Below are 22,839 nucleotides of genomic sequence, written 5' to 3'. Positions count from 1 at the left end.
CTGTGTATGCATATATATTTTTGTCCTACTCTAGTGGGTTCGGTACCATCTTCATTTAGAAATGATTTTGCAGTGTAACTGTCCTGCTAACCTGACTGTACAGTTTAAGGGGGTCATTAACCTGGGATGATGTAACCTCACAGTTCAATGTCTAAACCAATGAAACATCACTCCACTGAGATCAGAAATAAACGGTTTGGTAATCACCTTAGCCAGTGCATGCCCACAACCAGTCACTGAGCCACTGACACACTTGGGGCAAAACAACTCTCTAGGATAATGGAGGCTCAGATGGGACACCTGACACTCAAAAATGCACAAGAGATGCATCTGATCCAGGGGTGACCATTTGGAAACAAAGGGACAGCAGCATCCAACTAATGCTAATGCTTAAAGTCAATATGCTCAGTGTATTCAGTACAGTTTATAATATAGCCATACAGTTTCACAAATACTCATGAAAGTCCAGTACTTTCAAACAATTTTCTGTCAAAATCAAAACATATACAGAAAATACAAGTAATAGTATTTTTGTGTGTAGTACAGATTTATGTTGATTGTAATGTCACTTATTAGGAATTAATGAGATCAGTATCACACACCTTAACATCTAAGGGCTCATTGGCACTTTATTCAAATATTTCATAATATACACAAATAATTTAACTCAACTCATTTAAAAGCTTCCCTAATAATGGTAGCTGTTGTTATGGAGGCTGAAACAGATTGTTTGTGAATTAATTAATTGCTTGCTTTATGAAAAAAAAAAAAAAAATCAGGAATAGTGGAGAATTAACATAAACAGCAACTTGAAACCCAAAGTGGCACCTTTTCTTAAATTAGCTTATTTTGTTTAAATGAAATCCCCAAAGATATTACATTTAATACCAATCATAAAATATGGTAATATTTCCCATTTTTGTTTGAAAAATAAAAATATGATCAATTAAGTGATAAACAAAACAGTTGAAGTCATACCCTGAGCATCCAAACTATGTTTTCCAAGTTTAAAATTTACCTTGACTCTCTCTTTGCAGAGAAAATATGCTGTTGCGTGTAAAACATCAGCTGCATGAGAAGAGTTGTGGTAGGAGTTACTGGAGTGGTAGTTAGCTTCAATCACTTGCAGCCAGGAACGCAAAGTGGCCTCGGGGCAGTTTAGGAACTCACAGACCCCAAAGCGGGAGAAGATCTTCAGGCCCAAATAGGTCAAAGGCCTGCAGGAGGATTCAACAGTGGAGCTTAACATACTGTAAACTCTCATCCCAAACTCTCCTTCCACACTAGAAAAATTAGACACAGTCCCTCTGTGTTGCTGCCTCACCGTTTCATGGTTGCAGCCTCCAAGTTGAAGATGTCAAAGTCCCAAGAGTCTTCATTCTCCATGGTCTGGGCAATACGAGGGGGGATGTCATTTAACGACAGAGGAGTTGTCAGGTGACTGGGGATATGGTGTGGCTCTGTGAACAAAGAAGAGATGAGAAAAAAGGCAATTAGAAGAGAGGAGGGTAGAAATCTACCTGCAGGCAAATTACAAAAATTATTAGTTTTTAATAATGAAAGAGCTGTATAAAAATAAATAGAACTCAAATGGCGCAAATACAGCACTTTATATCATCATCCCTCTTGCATGCTTTATGTAAACTTACGTTTTGTGGAAAATATGTATTCATTTCCTGACAATCTGCGTAAACCATCCTATGAACATGAGAAAAAAAAGAATTAGGCTTTGTGATAGCAATTGCAAAAAAACTGATGCCATACACACTGTACACCACACTAGAAAGTGTGCCTCTTGACTGGCACAGCTCATTAAATTCTTCATTCATCATTTTTCAACAGCCACATAAGGAGTTAAGCTCTATTCAAGAAGAACCAGCATCACTTCTGTCAAAAACTGCAATGCCCTTTAAAACAAAAACAATGCCAAATTTAGCCACAAGTCAAGGGGAATTACCATCCAAAACAAAGCTAGGAAAACATCATCACTTTCTGAATACCACAGGGCACCATTAGTATTTGGTTACAATCTAACTAACAAACTAAATTTGTCATTTTAATTTGTATTTCAACATTTCTATGGAGTTAATGGCTCCCTGGATGATAACAGGAGCCTCAGTTGCTCATTTTCAAATATTTTTTTTTCAGCAAAAAGGAAGACAAATGCACACCTGTGTTTATCATAAGTCAGTGGGATTTAAGCAAGAAACAAGAATGGCATTTTGAATCTAAATGCCTTGATGCAAAAGGAAATGTAATTTGAAGCAAGAATGAAAAATTCTGACAGTATAAAGTGGAGGGGAAAAACAAAAACATGGATTTTACTGATTTTCCAAATGAACAGTTTTATGAGTGTCCTTTCATCTGTGCTATGACAATATTTTGGAGGCTGTATTATACCGACACCTCATTTTTGTTCCTGCAAGCATTCAGAGGGAGTGGAGGGATGAGAGAGGCAAACTGAGCTTGAAACAATATGTAGATTAAGAAAATGGATGAAAATACAGATAATATGTCAGATATTCTACACTAAATTGTTTCATTATAACAGTTGTCTTCCTCTTGGCATTGCTGCATGTTATGATAGCAAATGGGGCTTATCAGAGGTATGTTACTTCATCACCCAAATAATCACACACTCTGCAGTTAGAAGTAGTCTGATCCAGCTCTTCCGGGACTATGTTCTGTATCTGCATCTGCTGTGGAAAGTGAAGGTGAATAAAGTCTTGGCCAATTCCAGAATTCCATGACATTTTTCAGACATTCATGGTACCTGGAGGATGAATCCAAATGAAAATGGTGATTCCTAATTTCTGCTGTAGCGCCACCATGTGGTTAAATTTGGGGGTGTCTGAACATGGCTTGAAAGCTGTTACAGACATATATGATTAACACAGGATGAATTGCATCGATCAGTGTTCACAAGTAAGCATTTTACCTCAAAGAAATGCCTCAGACAACAGCTAGTGTCTTATTCTTGTTTTAGGTTAGCAACAACCATTTGCATCTGTTATAGCAAATTGAAATAATAAAACAGAAATACTGTTAAATATGTCGATCAAAGAATGTGTCACAAATCATTCTGACTTAACTATTTAAGGTTATGTGTCATAATAATGTCCTCAAGCCATTGTCTGACAAAAATATGAAAAGATTAAAAGAATAATAAAGAAAAAAATAAATCACCAAGCATTAAGGCCTCCACTTCTTTCACACAGTATATTTTCCACGTCTGTTATCAAATGACAGGCGTGTATCACCCAGTCATTCTGATGCAAGACATACAGTATATTTTTGGGTGTTGCTGCCTGCATGGGTGTGTGTTGCAGAGTGAAATGTTTATTTTACAAGTGAAAAAGGAAGAGAAGACTGGCTCATCTTTGACCCCAGCATTGTCCCATGGTGGCGCTGCTTCTGTAGACACTGGCTATTTTAAGAATTTCTCCCTAGAAAGATGGCAGCTTGTCTCTTAATGTTAACTAGGTCATCTGAGTTCAGATGCAGCACAGCTCACTGAAATAAACTGGAAATCAAGGCCAAGAAAATAAAAATGCAACCAGCCACTTCATAAACCAATGTAATTGTACATAAATAATCATCTTCATCCCAAACAAAGATTTTCTATTTGTTTCAGCCTTTATCACCTATACAGAAGAAATCTTACTGAAGAAGACCCAGAAATGTTGAACACATTTCAGCCTCTGAGTATCCAGAGTGCACATGTACTTCATAACTAAAGTCATGCTTATTCATCTGATCCAAAGAACAGGATGTTTCCAGGCCTGTGGAGTCCAGAGGAAGAGGTTCATGTGAGTGTGAGTGTGAGACAGAGAGAGGGAGAGGGAGAGGGAGAGGGAGAGGGAGAGGGAGGGAAGGGGGGGGGGGGGGGGGCTTTCCTCTCCAGCCTACAGGAGTACAAAGGACAATCTAACACTTCCTCTGGGGTTGTTGCCAAGACTGCCAACTTGGCACTCTTTCTACTTCTGTACTTCACCATTGCTGTCTGTTAATTTCTCCCACTGTCTCTTTCTCTCTTCCCCAAATAACAACAGAAATCTTTACAAACACAGACATTCCTGCCTCCTGTTCCTTTCATTTAACACATTATCCTGTGCCTTCATAGGGAATGCTTCATGGACATTCATGTTGACATGCATGCTATCTCTGAGGAATTCACCAAACTGTCTGACGTGTGTTGTCCTATCAGAACTGATCCTTTCATAGTGGAAGGAAGCTGTTTGGGTGTTTCAGACTTCTTGAAGGACCCTCGTGCTCTACAGGATTTGCTGCTTACCGTCATCAGCCCCCCCACAAGGTCATTTGTATGAGGATCTTCATCCTTGGTGCCCAGCTGTGGAGAGTAGAGCTCAGTCGTCCTCAGGATCTCTAGTACACGATCCAAGGCCTCTGCCACAGGCATGGGACTGCTTTCCTGTGCTGCATTGATGATGTTGATCACCTGGATGACAAAAATAAGAAAGTTAGAAATAACAATAATTATAAAAAAATGACCAAGCCAATTCGGATAAAATAAAAGAAATAAACAATTCAGAAAAAACAAGTAAAATCAGAATACATTCGCCAGTTTAGAAATACAGAAAGGCCCACACCACAAAGTGCCATGCAGCTAAATAGTAAGACAACATTTCTGAAACACACTGAGTAGCAGTAAAAAGATGATAAAACATTCATGATTGACAAGTAACTGCTCCCACCAAGGCATTGTGCATAAAACCATGTTAAACCACAACTTGTACTTGGAATACAAATTATGACACAGTGTGTGTGCATTAGAGGTACAGGTAACTGGATGGTTTTTTACCTTTAGACAAAGCAATGCTGTTTAGCTGTTTTCAGACTTTATGCTGAGTAAGAAACCTTCACCAAGTTATAGCTTCATATTTACTGTGATGATCTCATTTGAGAAGGTAGAAGTATTTAAAGATTCTTTACTTAAATATTTATACTACATTGTAAAAATACTCTAAGTAAAATATATATCAAATAAATAAAAAAAATTTCAAAAGACAAGCCTGACAAATGTGATGTTCAGAAAACATACAAAAAGATTTATAATTTTACTCCAACTTCAACTTGAGGCTTGGGCACCTACGGCGAAGCCAGCAAGCATGTGGAGGAACACAACCTCTAGCTAACTCGCTTACGCACATACACATACAGTGCCAGCAGTTCTATCTGTGCTTTATTCTGAAGAGCATGATGCCTACAGGGACTGACTGCACAGTCAAATGATACAGCAGAGGAACTGCAGCGTGTCATATGACCCAACCCTGGGGACTATCGAGGCTGTAGACTACATAAACCACTAAAAAAAAAAAAAAAAAGCAGGTTATTCTGGTCCAACATGCTTCGCTGTCTCGTACATGAAATGTGGCATTTTATCATGTGGCTATCTCTTCTTGACATGTTATGTTTGGCCTCCAGACTGTGGTAGCAGCTGTACAAGAAGTGCTCATGGCAGTTGTGGCAGTTTTGTAATCCAAGAGTTCAGTCATGAGATACAAAACATTAGTATAAAGTGGAAAATCATATGATGGTGGCTGGGAGGGATGATCGGGAAGGAGATGAACCCACCTTGGTGATGGGAGCTTCTATAGTCATGGAGTGGATTCGGGCCATTGAGGAGTGCCTTCGCTGTGAACTCCCTGGCAGCATGAAAGTGAGTCAACAACAAGAGAGTCAACAACAAATTAAGTTGTAGTTGTCCAACCACTTGCTAATGAGTGTGACTGTATGTCTAATCAACACTTGATGCAAACAGACATCTGGAAAGCTGATAAAAAACACCCATATTTTCCATCATCCATGTCCCTTCACACTCACCATCGCTCCCTCGAGATGTCGTGGATCTGACGTCAAGAGAACCTTTCCTCCGGTCTTTGTGCTTACAGGATTGGATGTCTGGGGAGAGAAAAAAAAAACAACACATTATATTAACAAGCAGTCACAAACACACATGTTCAGTGACAAGGCTGACTTTGGCCCCATCAGAGCATACTTGGCAACAGGATGAGATGCCTTAATTGGGGTCAACCAGAATTTAGCACTGTTTTTGATTCCTAGAACTCAACTTAATGAACTGATGGGTTTTCACAAGCTTTGCTTGAGGTTTTTAGATTGACAATGACTGATTATAATAAATGGCCAGTTGGGAACAGAGGGTGCAACAGTGAAATAAAGTGAAAATATTATCTTTTTACATGACACTCAATTTTCTGTAAACCCAAGAAGCTACTGAAAACTGAAACCAAGTAAACCTCATTAGCCAAATTAACAGACAGAAAATAAAACTGATAATCTATTTTATTTAAAGTTAGGCTGAAGATATTCTGTATTTTTCTTGCTGTGAATAAATCCTGTGAAACTAACAATGTGTTATTCTGCCTCTCGGTACTTTCTTAAAGAAAGTTTTGAAACCATTTCTCAAAATGGCAAAAGATTGTTGACTAAACGCTTTTGGTAGAGTTCTTACATAACACTAGAAGGATAACTGAACTTTAGAGTCCCTAATCAGAAGAGTTGGAGGATGTAGGGATGTTGCATATGAGTTACTGTGAAACACTGTACGGCAATGCAAAACTTCAACAAACAGCAAGGTTTCAAAGTCACTTTTTTTCAGTGAATTGGTGATGCCAACACAGCAAAGATATGATTCCTGCTTTGTTCTCTCGTCAGGAGCTTAGCTGCTGCATTTGGAAATCTGTTGCAGCTCTGAATTGGCTTTACAGTTGATACCACAATACAGCAAGGAACAATTGTCCAGTTTAGATAAAAGCGTGAATAACTTTTTCAAGGTCAACAAAAAACAGAATTCATTTTCTTTGAGATATTTCTCAGCTAGATAAAACAAAACTGACCACTGTTTTTATACCATTATACCAAACTTGGGTACTCCTCAAAGAACATTATGATTTTGTAGCATGGTACAAGACTTGTTGACTAGCTCCAAAGTTCAGGTTACCATGTGTCTCCAATTTATTAATAACATCCACTGTGCACTATCTGTGTAACACTGGAAGTGGCTGTTGGGCTTCCTAGTAACAAATTGCCAGCCTACAGATATTTTAACCTTGAGGCAGGTCATTAATTGATACAGTCAGGGAAAGAACTTCACTAATGCAGATGACTGCTCAGCAGAGAGAACGTGAACTACTCAGATCTGTAAGACTCCACTGTCTTGATTTATTCAGCATAAGATATATCAGTTTTATGCTAAGTTAAGACTGAGCAGTCTTACAGTAGGCATTTTAATAGAGCAAAGATCATGTCAGGATAGATCTTACCTGTCTGAGACTCTGCCTGCACACGCTCACTGGATTTATCACTCTGCATAGATAGGGGAGAAAAACAAATTGATACATGCAGGCCAGAGAGCTCTTTTCATTCATTACTAATCAGCAAAACGGAAACACATCTCACCTTATTATTATCATTTAAAGGCCTGTTGATAGACACATAGTGTCTGATTTTTCTGTGAATGACAAAAACCTATTTAGTAAAGCAGGAAAAATAAAAGGATATAATCATCACTCATTCATACTGTATATTATCCAGTGGACTTATTCAGGCACTGGAAACTGAAACTCAGCAAGCCCGAATGAGTCAGGCCTCAACATTCTGTCACTTACCCCCCCTGTCCAATTACAGGTGTGATCTTCACATTTTGCTGAATGCTATCTCCATTCTTCTTTTTGGCATAATAAATCCCCTGCCACTCCTGGAACATAACATAACATAAGCTAGAAACAGATAGAATCATAATGAAACATATAGACACACAGGGAATGAAACATATAAACATATAATGTACAGCAATATTTAGGAACCACTCATCATAAAAATAAAACAAAACATAGAATTTGAAAATGTCGTAAAAGTAGATGTGGACTTGATGTAGCATAGCAGTGTTTGCGGTACAGATTTGGTGGTGTGGGTCAGAGTATTTCAGAGAGCAGTAAGTTGCTTTAATGGGTAGGGGGAGCGCTCCTGGAGTCCAGTGTGCTTGTTTCATCTCCCCCCACCTACAGATTGCCGTGACAGTTTGAAAGGGCCCTTCCTGCTGTTAGCCTGTCTGGACTGACCTTCGCTCTCTGTGTAGTAAGATTACACCGCAGCCATCAACCGCTGTTCTTATGTGCACATGAAACAAAGCTGCTGGATGGCAGCTGGTGCAGACTTACATCACACATGGATGCACGTGCATGCATGCGTGCACAGACACAAAGGCAGGAGCAGATATCTATAGTGGTCACATGTGTGATCAGATTGTGAAGCAATATAGTGACATCTATGTTATAGTGATAACATAGTGATATAGTAAAAAGATATATCTGAAAAGTGACTGCATTGTCTTAGCACTTAGGTCTTGGTAAAACTGACTACATACATACACTGACCTCTGTCAACCTGATGACATGGTAAACGGGGAAAAGCTTATTGAATTGCTAGAATATCTTGGAGCTGATTTAGATTCAGTTTCAACTTTTTAAAAAGGTATGGAGCTATGTGTGATTTTTAAAGTTCTTAATACAATGGCATCTTTGATCCTTTTTGTTAAGCTTATGGTGTGTATATCCAAAATAACAAAGGAGGTTTCCAGAGCTGACTGTATTATTTATTTTAGTTTTTTCAGTCAGAGCAGCAACTATCAGGAAAACATTGCCTGTGGAAATATGGAGCTGCACAAAACATAGCAATTTTCGAATTCAATTAAAGTACATTCTCAACAGTGTTTAAGGAGGTGCATGATATACACAAGTACACTGTGTGCACAATGTTGGAGGGTCAAGTCTAGCTGCTAACATTTGTTGCAAATCTATTTATTCACTCTACCTTTACTGTGTAAAGCTTTTTAGTCATTTCCCATATAGTGCTGGGAGTATGAATGTAAATAAGCTGTTGAGCTAACCCTGGTACATTCAAACTGATTGATTCAACATCAGTGTTGATGATTGTGCACTGTCCCACATTAATACATAAACAAAATGAAGCACAATCACAAGCAGGTAATAATTTAATTGCTGTGGCGTTTACATTCTTGATTGAGAGCTTGAGTAAGAAAATCACACTGATAGTTGCATTTGACCTGAAATATATAGTGTAGATCATAAGATGCTTTAATGGCTCCATATTACCTTGCCTTTCCGTATACAGGAGTTTATTGTTTCAAGAAGATCAGGCTTATTCTTCTCACTTTTAGGCACTTCAATTATTTCCTTCCCTATTAATTCGCCTTGTTGGTAGCCCATAATGGATTCATAGGCAGGGTTCACGTACTGTGAAGGAGAGGTAACAATAATGTTATGGCTTTATCTGAGATGGTGATCTACTGTTTATTATATCACATATATTACAGTTCAGATCTCAGACACAGTTAAAGATGGTCACCAGGGAATAGGACACATTATTTGCCTATTCAAGGAGGTTCAAAACATATCTTTAAGTGAGAACATAACTTGATAACACAGACTCTGTGCTTCAGTATTAACAAAAGGAGTAATTCTGAGAGACACAGACAGCAACTGCAAAGACTACAAAGGTGAGAAAGAGCAGCAAAACAAGAAAAACGAAAGCAGACAACTGTTCATCACAATAAAACAATCATAAGTATTAAAGTTCATTAGAAACCCACCTGAATTACTTGATCTTCAGACATGATCTCTATGGCCTCTTGGCTTTGTTCAAGAGCAGTGAAGATAGCATTTCCAGCCCTTATATGGGTAGACAGACCATAGTATGAGAATCATTAACATATGTAACAAGCAGTGTTCACCATCTATCATATATTATTTATAAACATATACAATATAAATTTATGCATTTAGCAAAAATGGTTAACAATAACACAGCATGAAAACTGCCAAGTGGATATTGTTTCTGAGATCTTTCTCTCAGTGCTTTGAAGAAGGGTAGTAAACTAAGCAATACTGCACGACTCACCTCAGTTTGAATTGCGCCCGCACCTCCCCATGCTCTAACTGTAGCAGCTCATTGTAGCAGGCCATCACATTGGCATTCTCCACATATCTCTGAGGGTCAGAGGGCAACACCATTTTCAAGTCATTTTAAAATCCCATTTTCAAGTCTTTGCCATTGCAGGATATGTCATGGTTCTCTAATGCCATGAGCAATAAATGATCTGAGAACAGGCAGCTCAATGCATCTGCTTCCTGAACAAACAAAAAGGATTTACACCCAGGATTTGGGCATTACATTGACTGCTGAATATAAACTACGAATAACACAAATACAGGCAGTAGACGACACGCAACTTCACTCACCCTATTAAAGCCAGCATTGATCAGGGGCATCACAGAGGCTTCCTCTCTGTCTGGCCTTAAAAGGAGAACACATGTTAACACCCAAACATTGACTTAAATCCTTGTTTCAAGAGCATCAGGGGGGATACAGGCCAACACACCTCCACTGAATCATGCATTTTAATTCTGACAATACTCCTAATTTTCAGCAACTTAAAGGACAGTGAGTAAATGTACAAGAAAGGTCAAAAAGGGAGAGGGGGTCAGAAAGTTATATGTACCTTTTCACAACGGCGACTATCACAGTGTTCTCTGAAGAGTTGACCGCTCTCATTGACCTGAATGTAAACAGAGGGAGCCTTTTAGCCAGTGAGCAGGCTGGTGGAAAAGCCCATGGCATCAAATCAATGTATTTTTCAGGTTTTTCATGCTCCGATTCTCCCAGGCAGAGCCCAGTGGTGTAGCTCTGTGAGCAGGTCTAGTCCTCTGAAAGAATGCAGTGTACAGGGCCACTCATCCGCCTGTGGTTTTCTCCAGCTAGTGGCCATAAAGGGCCTTTAGTTTCCCATCAGAGCTTGTGCGTGTACACTGAACATATGGATTGACCAAAATGAATAGGGTTAACATACACACTGGGCAGGGCAAATAAATGTTTGTAAGTGTGTTTTTGGTTCGGGTAGAAGCTAAAGATAGAGTGGTAAAGGCCGGTAGCACTCATTCCTCACTGACATGACTCTGCCAGGTACCATGTGATGAAAGCTAGTGAGCACAGAGTTAGCTGCCCATTTACCTGTGCACAGTGGCACAATGACATGTGTTACTAAATATAATGCAACACAATTAACAGGGGGCTATAATTAAGATCATCAAGATCATCTAGGCTTAATTATGCCATTGCCCTTAAATGAAAGTCGTTCAGCTGAACTGTGTCCTGATGCACTGATGTACTATCAGTGATTTCTAACCAGGGGCACTTTCAGTTGCAAGGGGGTACAGAGAAAGACTAAACCAGCTCAAATGTGGGGCACAGAAACCACAATTTAAGAATCCACATAATAGGTTGCACAGATTATTACATAGCTAAAAAAAAAAAAAATTAAAAAGCTAGAGGTAATGTTGGATAAATTTCATTCATAAACAGTTAAAATACAGTAACACTAGATATCTAAAAGTAATAGATAAATAGTAACAAACATTTGTAGCATGAATTCATACTCATATTGACAGGCCAGCTAAAACCTCAAAGTTCAACTGTATTGAAAACATATTTTAACAATATAAAACTTTAAATAATTAACAAGGTCAAATGATTTTGATCCATTCAATGCACACATTTACATGGTGGGTGTCTAACAGCTGTAAGAGCACATCTGGCAAAAAAATTGCAAACGACAGCACTACATCAATTCAGAAATACAAAGTGAAGTAGAAGTATGCTTACCGGCATAGTGCTTCAGCATCAAAGTGTCTGGAATGTCTGTGGTCAATGATGACAAGGTCATGATGCTTCTCCAAGAAGCATTCAAGAGCCGACTCCGGGGTTCGTGCCATGCTGCACCTAAAGTTGGCCTTCTCACATGCCCAGCAGAATCCATTACTCTGACTGTCCTCTTTGGCAAAAACTAAAAGTACCTGCAAAAACACAAATGACTAAACACATCCAATCCAATTGACCAGTTTTCTAAATGGCCGCAACATCCTTCTACTATTGCAAAAATATATTGCTTATTTTAAAATTTAAATTGATTATTCTATGTTATATAATACTATATACAAAGCTGCAGCTACCATTTATTGTTATTGTGCATTCATGTGTTTATTTTTATAAATCATCAATTAATTATTTGGGCTCCCAATTAAGAAATTAGCCAAAGTGACATCCAATTTACAATTAGATAAACAGCAAAACCAGAAAATATGGGACTGACTTTTTTTATGACAAATGACTAATTGCATGATCACAGACAATGTGTACATAAGCGCATACAATCATTATACAATTAGTCCTGCATGAGCAAAACAAATAAAGCAGCTTATGTAGTGTTCAGTAGAATTGTAGTTGCATTGTAATATTGAGGGTATATCTAACTTTTACCTGAAAGAAAATGAAGAATTTGTTTCATTTGTCACAATCATAAATTAACTATTTAAATTAACTGGAAATACAACATATAAAAGCTATTGTACTGACTGATGTTTAACTCTGACTAGGGAAAACTAATTACAAATAATCCACCCTGTGCTATAGACATAGTTTAGTAAAAAACAAAACAGAGCTACAGTACAACGGTATGTCATGGCTTCTCTGTGTCAACAGCAGTTGTCAAATCATCACTAAATACATTAATGCTCATTTTTTCCTGCAGTCCTAATCTGCCTGCAGTGTGTGTTTGACTACGACCTCAGGCCTCCAGTGGAGAGGTCCTAAATGATCAGGCTCATCTCGTACATGGGGGATCCAGAGATTTTATTGTCGGCTTCCTTAATCTATGACACAATTAGTCGAGGTGGCCTTGGTTGGCTGTGACCCCTCCCACTGGTCTGCCAAGTCTGTGGCAGAAAGTGCTGCTGCTGCTGCTGCTGCTGCTATAGTCAAACCAGCCATTGAGAGCGTGCTCTCCCTGCCAACATACTTTCATATAACCCCTTACTTGCGTAAATACTGAACCAAAGATTTAGGCCCATTTCCAAGAGCAGTGGTGCACTAAGAGCAGATTCATGAGTCACTCTCTCAAACAGACGTCATCACCAACTGTTGGCAGGGAGCGGAATGAACGTAAAGAAGAGAAAGTTTGTTCTGCTGTTGTACATTTGCATCACACCTGTAAAACTGATCTAAAGCACAAAGACCTGACTTTGTTGAGAAAACTAGAACTACTGTCCTTCATAAAATGAAGGATTAGAGGATCGGTTGTTTTGACAGTTGTCTTTTTGATTCATTCTGATGGCTTTAATGCAATACCAAAAACACAGCTTCGGGCCTGAAGCAAGGATGTCTGGTGGCAGTATTCCTAATGCAAACCATATTCCGCACATCATCATTTTCCCTACATGCAATAATAAGTGTCCGGGTCATAAATACATCACCACAGAGTCCTGCAGCTATGTTTGGTACGCACAGGGAATTAGATCAGAATTCCACATTGGGATGTTGGTAGAAAAGTCAACATTCCCGCAGAGGTGGAGGGACAGAGTAATATAGGCTGAGATTAGGTCTTTTCACATGACTGTGCTGAGGCTAGACAGATACGCCGAGCTCAACATTAACACACCCGGCCGCAACAGAATCCAACAATCCCAACGCACATACAAGCAAAAGTGGTTTTTTTGTTTGTTTTTTTTTTTTTAAATGAAGATACACTGTTCATGCTTAAAAGAAACAGATGGAAAAGGTAGAGGAAGTAGCGGAATGACAAAGGGAGCAAGAGTTCAAAAGAGGTAGCAGGCATTTTGGCAAGGTCTGGTTGCTCTGTCTAGAAAACATCATTGTTGAAAACAGTGGACCCAGCCAGATCCTGTGTACTGCGAGAAAAGAGGAGGAGTACAGCATAGGAGGGCATGACAGGATCAGCTGTTAGTGACAAAAACAGGAAGGGGATATCTCTCTACCTCGTTTTCCTACTGCAGTCACACTAGAGCGCATCAGACAATAAAGCAGTCTCTGCACTCGGACTTGGCATAAAGTTACAGGAGATTTACTGTATTTTGCTTTTCTTTGACATACTGACATCACGTCACCATTGTTATGCTATGTCTAGTGGTTCTTGTTTTATTTTAACAAAAATTTGTATTTTACTTCAAGTAGCTATGCTACTTATTTCATAACTGACTGCTTGTGCATCAGAACTTTTAGGAGTTCAGGTCTTGAAGTGATGTGATTTGATTGACCAATAATCCAAAGCCAAAGTGTTAACTATAACATAAGTAAATAAAAGCAGCAAATCATAGCTGAGCAGCCTGGGGCCATAAAACGTTTAACATTTTTAATTCAAACTAAATAAAACAACAAATTGATTATTGGCTCCTAAATGTACCCTGGAAATAGAGATGAAACTAAATTTTGTACATTTGCACACACATTTAAACACATTGAAGCTACAAAGCAAACTTTTAACAGACTCCAAGTTTTCACACAACAGCAGCAACACATGCCAAAGGAACAAGCACAGTACCAAATTGTATAATGAACCATTGAATGTCACAGAATGTCCTATTTTCAGTGACGCAATGGGTCTATGAATCCTCTGTGCAGTTCTTCCATAACATGCATTGTTCATTATGGTATGTTCCTCGTCATAAATGTTTGGCTTTGTTGCCTTGACAACCCAAGTCTGCATCGCACACAACATGTCTATTAACAGTTTTTCTTCCATTCTTGAATGTTTGCATGGGGACTTTCTTTTCTTTATTCACTTAACAAGGTTTGGCAGGTCTAACAGTGAAAAAAATAGGTGACATTTTTTAAGAGTAAATGTAGAAAAATGCTACTATATATTGACAGTGCCACAAAGTTGGGCTCCAACGCTCACCTAAAAGCCCCTAAATGATATGCACATAAACATTTCACTAGAGCACTCCTATTGTTCCATGGAAAATATTAATGCATTCAAGTACATCAATCATTGAGATGTTTTGCATACCTGAAGTGGGTCTTTAAATAGCTTCATTGGTCCAAATTGCACCTCTGTTAATGTGGTCTGAAAGAGAATGAGAAGAACACAATGATTAGGATAAATAATTTCATAAACACTTCGCTGATAAAACTGAACACTTCGCTAACGTTGACTTGACTTCCTCAGTGTTTAGAGTCTGACAGATGCCCCACTCTACCCCAAAATAAAAAATACAAATCAACAATGTACCTTCACTCCCTCTTCTTCTAACCTTATTAAAACACAATGTACACAAAAGTGGTAACAATGCTCTTTTCCAAAAACAGCTTTCCATTTGATGTCACAATATTCCACCAAAAACAGAAAGATCTCATGGTTCATAAAATACAGTATGTGGGTTATTTATGAAGAAATATCTATTGATTCACAGTCCAAAAAATGTACAACATACTATCTTATATAGTGAGGTTACTTATGTTTCAGGCCACCTCGTGAATGAATTGCAAGTACAGTACTTGGGGCTTTGAGTAAAAGTGCTGTAAAAACAATTAGCCATATCCTTTAATATTATCAATTAATACAGAGCCTCAAATAATTACTAACCTATGATATACTACTCATTAGTGTTGGAACATTTATTGAATGAATCAATTAGTTAGTTGACAAAAAAAAAAAAAGACAATTGTAACCCATTAATAATTTAGTCAATTTATAAGCAACTGTGCCCAAAATGGGGTGGTTCTAGGTTTGAAAATGTGATTTGATGATATTCTCGGTCATACGTGACAGTAAACTGATTATCTTTTGGTTGAGGATTGTTGGGATATTTTCTGATAATTTATGAACAAAACAATTAATCAAAGGATTGTATGGATCAATAATAAAATAATCATTAGTTGCATCCCTGTTCGTTATTCTCAAATGGGACATTTTGCTTCTGAATACTTTTATTTCTAATACTCTTTATTTTAGTCAGTTTATAAGCAAAGGTCTCTTCTACAGCTAATACTATCTACCTGTACTACTGCAACTTAATCATCTGATGTCTAATTCAATTACTACATAAAGAATATTTGTGAAAATACATTTTATAAAATCAGGTTTTTAACTCATTACACTTTCCCTACATGAGCTTACTCTGTCTGCAAATAATTTATCTTCCTTACTGCTAAATGCAACCCAGCTAAGGGGTTAGTAACCATAGCAGCCAAGCCCCTTCGGACCACCATCCCTCTAGAATTCCTCTTCTCCGTAAACAATCTACACACATCCTTTCTACACATACAGAAAGGATTTTTAAGAGTATGCCGGTTGCAGGAAAATCACTTCTTGCTAAATTGTAAGCCTTTTGAAAGCTCCATGACACAACGCAGAGGGAAAAAAAAAAAAAAAAGAAAAAAAAAAACGGATTAGCCCTTGATTGTTGCCAAATTGACGTCACAATGACACTGAGCCATTTGTTGTAGTTGTCCACAAATAAATTGCATGTCTTCAGGATGGCTACAAGCTGATACTCTAATATGTGATCATCTGACCCATCACAAACAGGCATTATAGACTCACGTGGACTGGAGACAGTATTAGTGTGTTACAGTGAGTGAGTGTGTGTGTACATGGCTTTTTATGTTTGTGTGGACAAGTCTTGGTCATAAACCATCACTGAATCCATTTTAACTGGTGGGATCAACAGGAACTTATGGAAATGCCACAAACTCATAATCTTCCAAGAAAGTTTGACTAAACAAGACCTAGTTTTCCTGTTGTCAGACTTAATTTCAATTATTCAGAGTAAATTTCTCTGCCCTCAGCTTTATTCATTTTGATTAGAGATTCAAACCACTCATTTATTTTCCTCTGGAGATGAAACAAAACATTTTCTCTTCTAGAGCCTATCGACAGGTTTTCGCTGTGATGCTGTGTTTGTGAACTAGTTGAGGTCAGGGTCTTGATGTATAACATTTGGCACAGTCCCCAGCTAGCAGAGGCCTAGCAAGAGCAGTGCACAGGACTCTGTCTCCATCCAGGGAGACTTCACTCTCTAACACTGACACAACCAGTGATATTGAAACTGAGGTTGTGTACTCAAATAGCCAGTGTACCACACACACGTGCACACACACAGAGCTGAACCAGTTTGCCAGCCTCTCTGGCCAACATACTCTGCTTGTACAGTACACACACACACACACTGCAATGAATCACTCAGCCAAGCATTTGCATCCCGCAAACATCATGCTGGCACTCATCCAGAGGCAAACAAAGCAGGAGAAGCGAGTGAGCATGTAGGCCAGGCAGGCGTGTACTACAGACATGGGTTACGTAGGCATACACACCATGTCCCACCCTTTTGCTATGCTGCTGTGTTGCAGCAGTCACACTGAGACCTCTCTCTTTATCTCTCTATGCACAGGGCAACTTGTTAATCACACAAGAGGTTTGTTGAGCAGCAGTTGTGACCAGTGCAAACACACTGAATAGAGGTCTAAGCTGAATGCACTAAATTCTGTTCCTTGTAGTTTGTCTTGATTCAGTTTTCTAGTGAGGTTACGTGATAAATGTCAGTAAGCGGCAATCGACTTCCCTGGTCCCTTCATCTTCTGTGTATTGCTTATACAGTACACTCAGCTGCCAGTTTATTAGGTACACCTGGCTAAAATTAATTTTGACCAAAAACAAAAGTCCTGTAATAATTCTTCCATTCATTTAATTGATAATGTTCAGTGTTATTATAATATATCCAATCCATTTATATCAATATCTGTCACTAAAACAAAACACAGTTCAACAGCTCTAAAAAACTGCAGTCTCCAAAATGACCATGACAAAGATAAACGGGGGGAATAATAATGAGATTATAATAATGATTTTCTATATTTTTTCCTATTTTCCACAATACAGAGAGTAAATCCAACAGAGAATTTACTGTAGTCACAGTAATATCTGTAAATCCATAACCTGGTTTAGCTTATTCATTTGTGCCATAATCATCAATGTTGTCTGAAAACACAGCAGTGAGCCACATTACTGCACTAAGTGACATGTTTGTTTCTCATAAAATGTGATGATTTAGAAGGTATTTGAAGAAAAAAATAGCCAAAAAATCTAAAATCACCAACATTATTCTCTAAGGCCTTTATTATTATTTTGCTTAAATTAAATGATAAACAAGAGTAGACTTAGTCCAGTTGAGAGCACAGTAATCAAACCTTTCCTCTAATAAATCAAATATCTCTAGAGTGACCGTACACTGTTTTCCACAAATTTTTAATATCTATCTGTGAGGAGCATATAACCTGTTTTATATATTATATATGTTTTATATATATAACCTGTTAGAAGGGGGTGAACAAAGTATCTATCTATCTATCTATGTAAGGGAGGCCAGGGCTGCAATGATACTAAACACTGAGTCAGTGGCACACAGTGGGCAAATATGAAACTGACAGACAAAACCCGATTCACTTAAGTATCTGTGTTCACCATATCTAGTGAATACCTACGTCATAAATCTCAATAAACCAATTGTCCCGCCATGAACATGGAGCCTTTGGGCCCCCCAACTATTTGGGGGGGGGGTCTCAGGAAAGTTTCCTGCTTTACCCAGATAGTACTTCTAGCTTGTTTAAATACCAGAGAGGAATCCTAATTCAAAAACCTAAGTTTGATTTAATAAAATAACCTCAAAAATCAATCTCTTGCCAGTTTCCAGGTTGACAGCTTCAAACATTTATCAATAACATACCTTTTCTCCTTGTTCAGGCCAATCTGACCACATCAAAGCTGCTAAAGTGTCTACAGTAACCTCATGCACCATTCAAGAGAGTCTCCTGCTACTCTCATTCAATACACCTCATATATTTACATAGCAAAGCTGGCTCTGACCCTATATCCTGCTCCCGGTGTATCCGGCCCTATAGATCTGCTCCTTGTTCTCCTTCAGCCCACCAGCATTTCGGTCTCACACTCACAAATACACACGCCACACCATACACGCTGGGAGAGTGGCTTTCCACTAAAGTGAAAAACAGGAAATTGGATGACATTGTTCGGTGCTCCGACGTCAGCAGTGAGAGATAGAAAGAGTAAACAGTTTCCTCCACCACAGAGCTGGGACCAGGATGCAGGGAATCTTGGGATGCCTGCCCTCCCATGCTTCTAAGGAAAATGTCCATGGCTGCCCTGTTCACTAACAATCTCCAGATCCCTCACTTTGAAGTATAAAACTAACATGCTCTCTCTCCTTCCCACGCTCTCAGACTTCTTCAGTTCCTTAATTCCACTTTCTTCCTCATTAAAACTTCTCCACATGTGGTTAAGTAGAATATTATATGCAGAGGTGATAACACTACAGCAACATTAGACAAGATCAGCACTTCAACTGACAAATGTCAGTGTCTTGCAACTACTGCATGTATAGATTTCATGGGTTTATGTATGTACGTTCTTGTCTAAAAGTGTGAATCAAATGGAGATGAATCAATGTCCTTCATTAGGTCTGATTAAGGGCAGCAGTCCCAGCCACAGGTGTGGACGCACAATATGTACCAGACAGAGAGTCAGACACACACACTGAGCTAAGTGATGGGGTAAATGGCACTGAGCCTCACAACATGCTGGGCCACTCAGATAGTCACAGCCTGGACATCCATCATCCAAGATGAAACAGCAAAGATCCATGAGTACATCAGGAAGATGGCCCCAACCGATGGAATACTTAGTGAATATCTCAGGCAACAGAAGCCCGATACAGAGGAAGAGGAGCAAGAACCATCATGGCAGGACAAACCCCTGCACGGTATGTACCAACAACAGATACAAGAAGTGGCTGATATCAAAAAGTCCTACCAGTGGCTGGAAAAAGCTGGACTGAAAGACAGCACAGAGGCACTAATCCTAGGAGCACAAGAACAGGCCCTGAGTACAAGATCAATAGAGGCTGGGGTCTACCACACCAGGCAGGACCCCAGGTGCAGGCTGTGCAAAGGTGCCCCTGAGACAATCCAGCACATAAAAGCAGGTGGTAAGACGATAGCAGGCAGGGCATACATGGAACGCCTTAACCAAGTGGCTGGCATAGTGTACAGGAACATACAACATAGGTGCCGAGTATGGGCTGGAGGTCCCAAGGTCAAAATGGGACACACCTCCAAAGGTGGTGGAGAATGACCGACCTAAGATCCTGTGGGACTTCCAGATACAGACCAACAAACTGGTGATGGCTAACCAACAAGACATAATAGTGGTGGACAAACAGCAGAAGAAGGCCGTAGTGGTAGCTGTAGCGATCCCAAGTGACAGCAACATCAGAAAGAAGGAACATGAGAAGCTTGAAAAATACCAAGGGCTGAAAGAAGAGCTAGAAAAGATGTGGAAGGTGAAGGCAACAGTGGTCCCCGTGGTAATCGGCACCCTCGGGGCTGTGACCCCCATACTGGGAGAGTGGCTCCAACAGATCCCAGGAACATCATCAGAGCTCTCAGTCCAGAAGAGCGCAGTGCTAGGAACATCTAAGATACTGTGAAGAACCCTCAAACTCCCAGAGGACCTGAGATTGAGGAAGACACACACACAACCCATAGGGGTGAGAAAGGAATTTTTTTTTTTTATATCTATATGTATATATATATATATATAAACATAAATACATATATATATTGTGTATATAAGAAGAATATATATATATGTATGTGTATGTGTGTGTGTGTGTGTGTATAAATGTGTATGTCCAAAAATCAATCACTACTCACCACCCACTATAGTGGGGTTATGTAGAGGACTAGAAAACATGTTAGTCAACTAAACCTTTAGACACTAATCAGGTAATTCGTTCTTCCAACATGATGGTCGTATAATTGTGATATAGTTTTAGCTTACACACATAGTGGACCACACACTGTACTGAATAGTGAGTAAATTTGGACAAGATGTGGTGATAAAGAAAAGATTTTCAGAAGCTGGAGAAGAAAACAGTGAGGTTGATGAGATGATGTCTCTACAGTAATAAAAAACTACAAAATCAAAGTCTCCAAGCTGACCTAATCAGATGCACCATTATTTCATAAACTTCAAACCTCCTTTGGTTGTAGGCCCAGTGTGAAACAAATGATGATAAAGTGACAAAATGATGATTATGTGCTAGAATTCAGAGTGCTGGTATTTTTTTAAAAACAATTTCTCAGCAGGCATTTCATATTACTACTCAACTTTCCAAACTGTCTATAGTATTTACTGTACCCTCAGTATAAATGAATATACAAAACTACTACATTGGTACACAGGTGCTGTAGCAATCATACCAGATCACACAATCACACATATTTGCTCTAGCTTGGCCTGTCACTACAGCAGTGGAAATGCACAAATTTGCAGCAATGCGTTCAAAAGGCTAAATAAAACACAGCATAGAGGATTGTCCATTATTTCTATCTTGTTTTAGGATTCTGCATTGCTTTATTAGTGTAGACAAAGAGCTGTAAAAAAGACTCCTGAGTGAAGCTAACACATGCACACACTCAACTAAATAAAAATTAGACATTCATGTAATGTGTTTAATGTAATCGCAGTTCATCCATTTAAAAAAATAAGTGGAACTGTGTGTATTCTGGCTCTGTCCACATATCTTATCCATGGTGACCAAGGCCACAGTCAGCCAGGCAGAAGACTTTAGTTGAGTCACCGGCATGGCTGAGGGAAACTAGGCCACTTTGGATCAGTTTGTCCTAGAACATCCTTCTTTCACTGTATTTCTATCTCTCTCTGTCTCATATTCACTGCCTGGTGGAATGCACTACAGAGGAAAGCCCAACCTCCTTGAAAAAACAAACAAACAAAAAAAAAACACAAACATATTTTAAAACAAAATGTATCTTTACTATTGACACGTTCCTCTGCACAGGTTTTCTTGGTTACAAAACAAATAACGCTTAAATCTTAATTGTTTTAGTAGCTTGGCGAAAGAACGTCACACATTTAGTGATCTTTTTGTAACTTCTTAAATTTACAAGGATATCTCTACCAAGGCTGAATTAAGAGACTTCCATATCTAGTATGCAGCTACCAACAGGTCGACAGCAATATATCAGAAAGAAAATCTCTCAAATTTCTCTGCATATTAAAAATGGTTTTTATTTTGCTTCATTATGACTAGGGTATAATTTCCTATATTATTTTCATCTTGTCGATACCATTTAATGCACAGAAGAACATGAGAGTGGATTTTGTTCTTGGAGTGTAGCGCTACCTCAAGAAGCCTGCAGCAGCAGCTGACTTTGGAAAATTAAGTAAAGGCAAGTTAATCATTGCTGGTTTATAAGGTTATAGGCTGGCTATACATTCTTCAGTCTCTTATTGTAGAGAACATTTATAAGGAAAACTCTAAAATGTGGTTTTAAAATAATGAATACGACTGCAGCTTAAGTGCATATGCATAAACTGTCATTTATACTGTATGCAGTACAGTATTGTGAATTACTTCTAATATATGCTGTTCCAAATACAGTACTTTCTGATCAGTGATGCATTAAAGGTGCACACACACACATTAATTATTTTTTGGGCAGTGCTTCCAGAGTGCACCCTGACCTTTATTCTGTCTGCAGTGACATCTCTCCTACCTCATGAGATTGTGCATTCCCGTATGCTTGAGTTTCCGCACTTACACACACACGCTTACACACACACCCTCACGCACACACACACACACCCTCACGCACACACACACACACCCACACGCACGCACACACACCCACACGCACGCACACACACACACACACACACACACACACACACACACACACACACACACACACACACACAGGGAAGACACAGTAACTCACAGGAGACTGAACTTGTCCTGGAATTCAGTCCCAAATGCCCTTGAATGACGTCTGTGGTTTAAAAATACAGAGTTTACAGAAAATGGATAGGTTATTACTTCATCCTTGGTG

General features: G+C 38.9%; 1 protein-coding gene across 6 annotated transcripts in view; it reads right to left on the bottom strand.

Moving 5' to 3' along the window:
• The window catches only part of pde8a (phosphodiesterase 8A), a 39,885-nt gene that overhangs the window by 5,612 nt on the left and 11,434 nt on the right, over nucleotides 1–22,839 (bottom strand). For 4 of the 6 annotated variants that reach the window (XM_026319764.2, XM_026319758.2, XM_026319762.1 and 1 more), the window contains 16 exons: nucleotides 14,921–14,977; nucleotides 11,722–11,912; nucleotides 10,562–10,618; nucleotides 10,302–10,356; nucleotides 9,961–10,049; nucleotides 9,653–9,731; nucleotides 9,156–9,296; nucleotides 7,650–7,738; nucleotides 7,441–7,492; nucleotides 7,305–7,347; nucleotides 5,845–5,922; nucleotides 5,596–5,666; nucleotides 4,295–4,459; nucleotides 1,650–1,698; nucleotides 1,325–1,460; nucleotides 1,019–1,217 (listed from right to left, as the gene is read on the bottom strand). In XM_026319764.2, coding sequence (XP_026175549.1) covers nucleotides 1,019–1,217; nucleotides 1,325–1,460; nucleotides 1,650–1,698; nucleotides 4,295–4,459; nucleotides 5,596–5,666; nucleotides 5,845–5,922; nucleotides 7,305–7,347; nucleotides 7,441–7,492; nucleotides 7,650–7,738; nucleotides 9,156–9,296; nucleotides 9,653–9,731; nucleotides 9,961–10,049; nucleotides 10,302–10,356; nucleotides 10,562–10,618; nucleotides 11,722–11,912; nucleotides 14,921–14,977 — 1,551 coding nt within the window. Of the gene's footprint in view, nucleotides 1–1,018; nucleotides 1,218–1,324; nucleotides 1,461–1,649; nucleotides 1,699–4,294; nucleotides 4,460–5,595; nucleotides 5,667–5,844; nucleotides 5,923–7,304; nucleotides 7,348–7,440; nucleotides 7,493–7,649; nucleotides 7,739–9,155; nucleotides 9,297–9,652; nucleotides 9,732–9,960; nucleotides 10,050–10,301; nucleotides 10,357–10,561; nucleotides 10,619–11,721; nucleotides 11,913–14,920; nucleotides 14,978–18,635; nucleotides 18,706–18,775; nucleotides 18,798–22,839 lie in introns of those variants that run through there. The other 2 variants (XM_026319763.1, XM_026319759.2) reach the window with 2 other exon arrangements.

Source organism: Mastacembelus armatus, chromosome 3 (genome assembly GCF_900324485.2).
Source record: "Mastacembelus armatus chromosome 3, fMasArm1.2, whole genome shotgun sequence".
Lineage (NCBI taxonomy): Eukaryota > Metazoa > Chordata > Actinopteri > Synbranchiformes > Mastacembelidae > Mastacembelus > Mastacembelus armatus.
The sequence above is the reverse complement of the archived record's forward strand: the minus strand, read 5'-3'. Positions and strand labels throughout refer to the sequence as shown.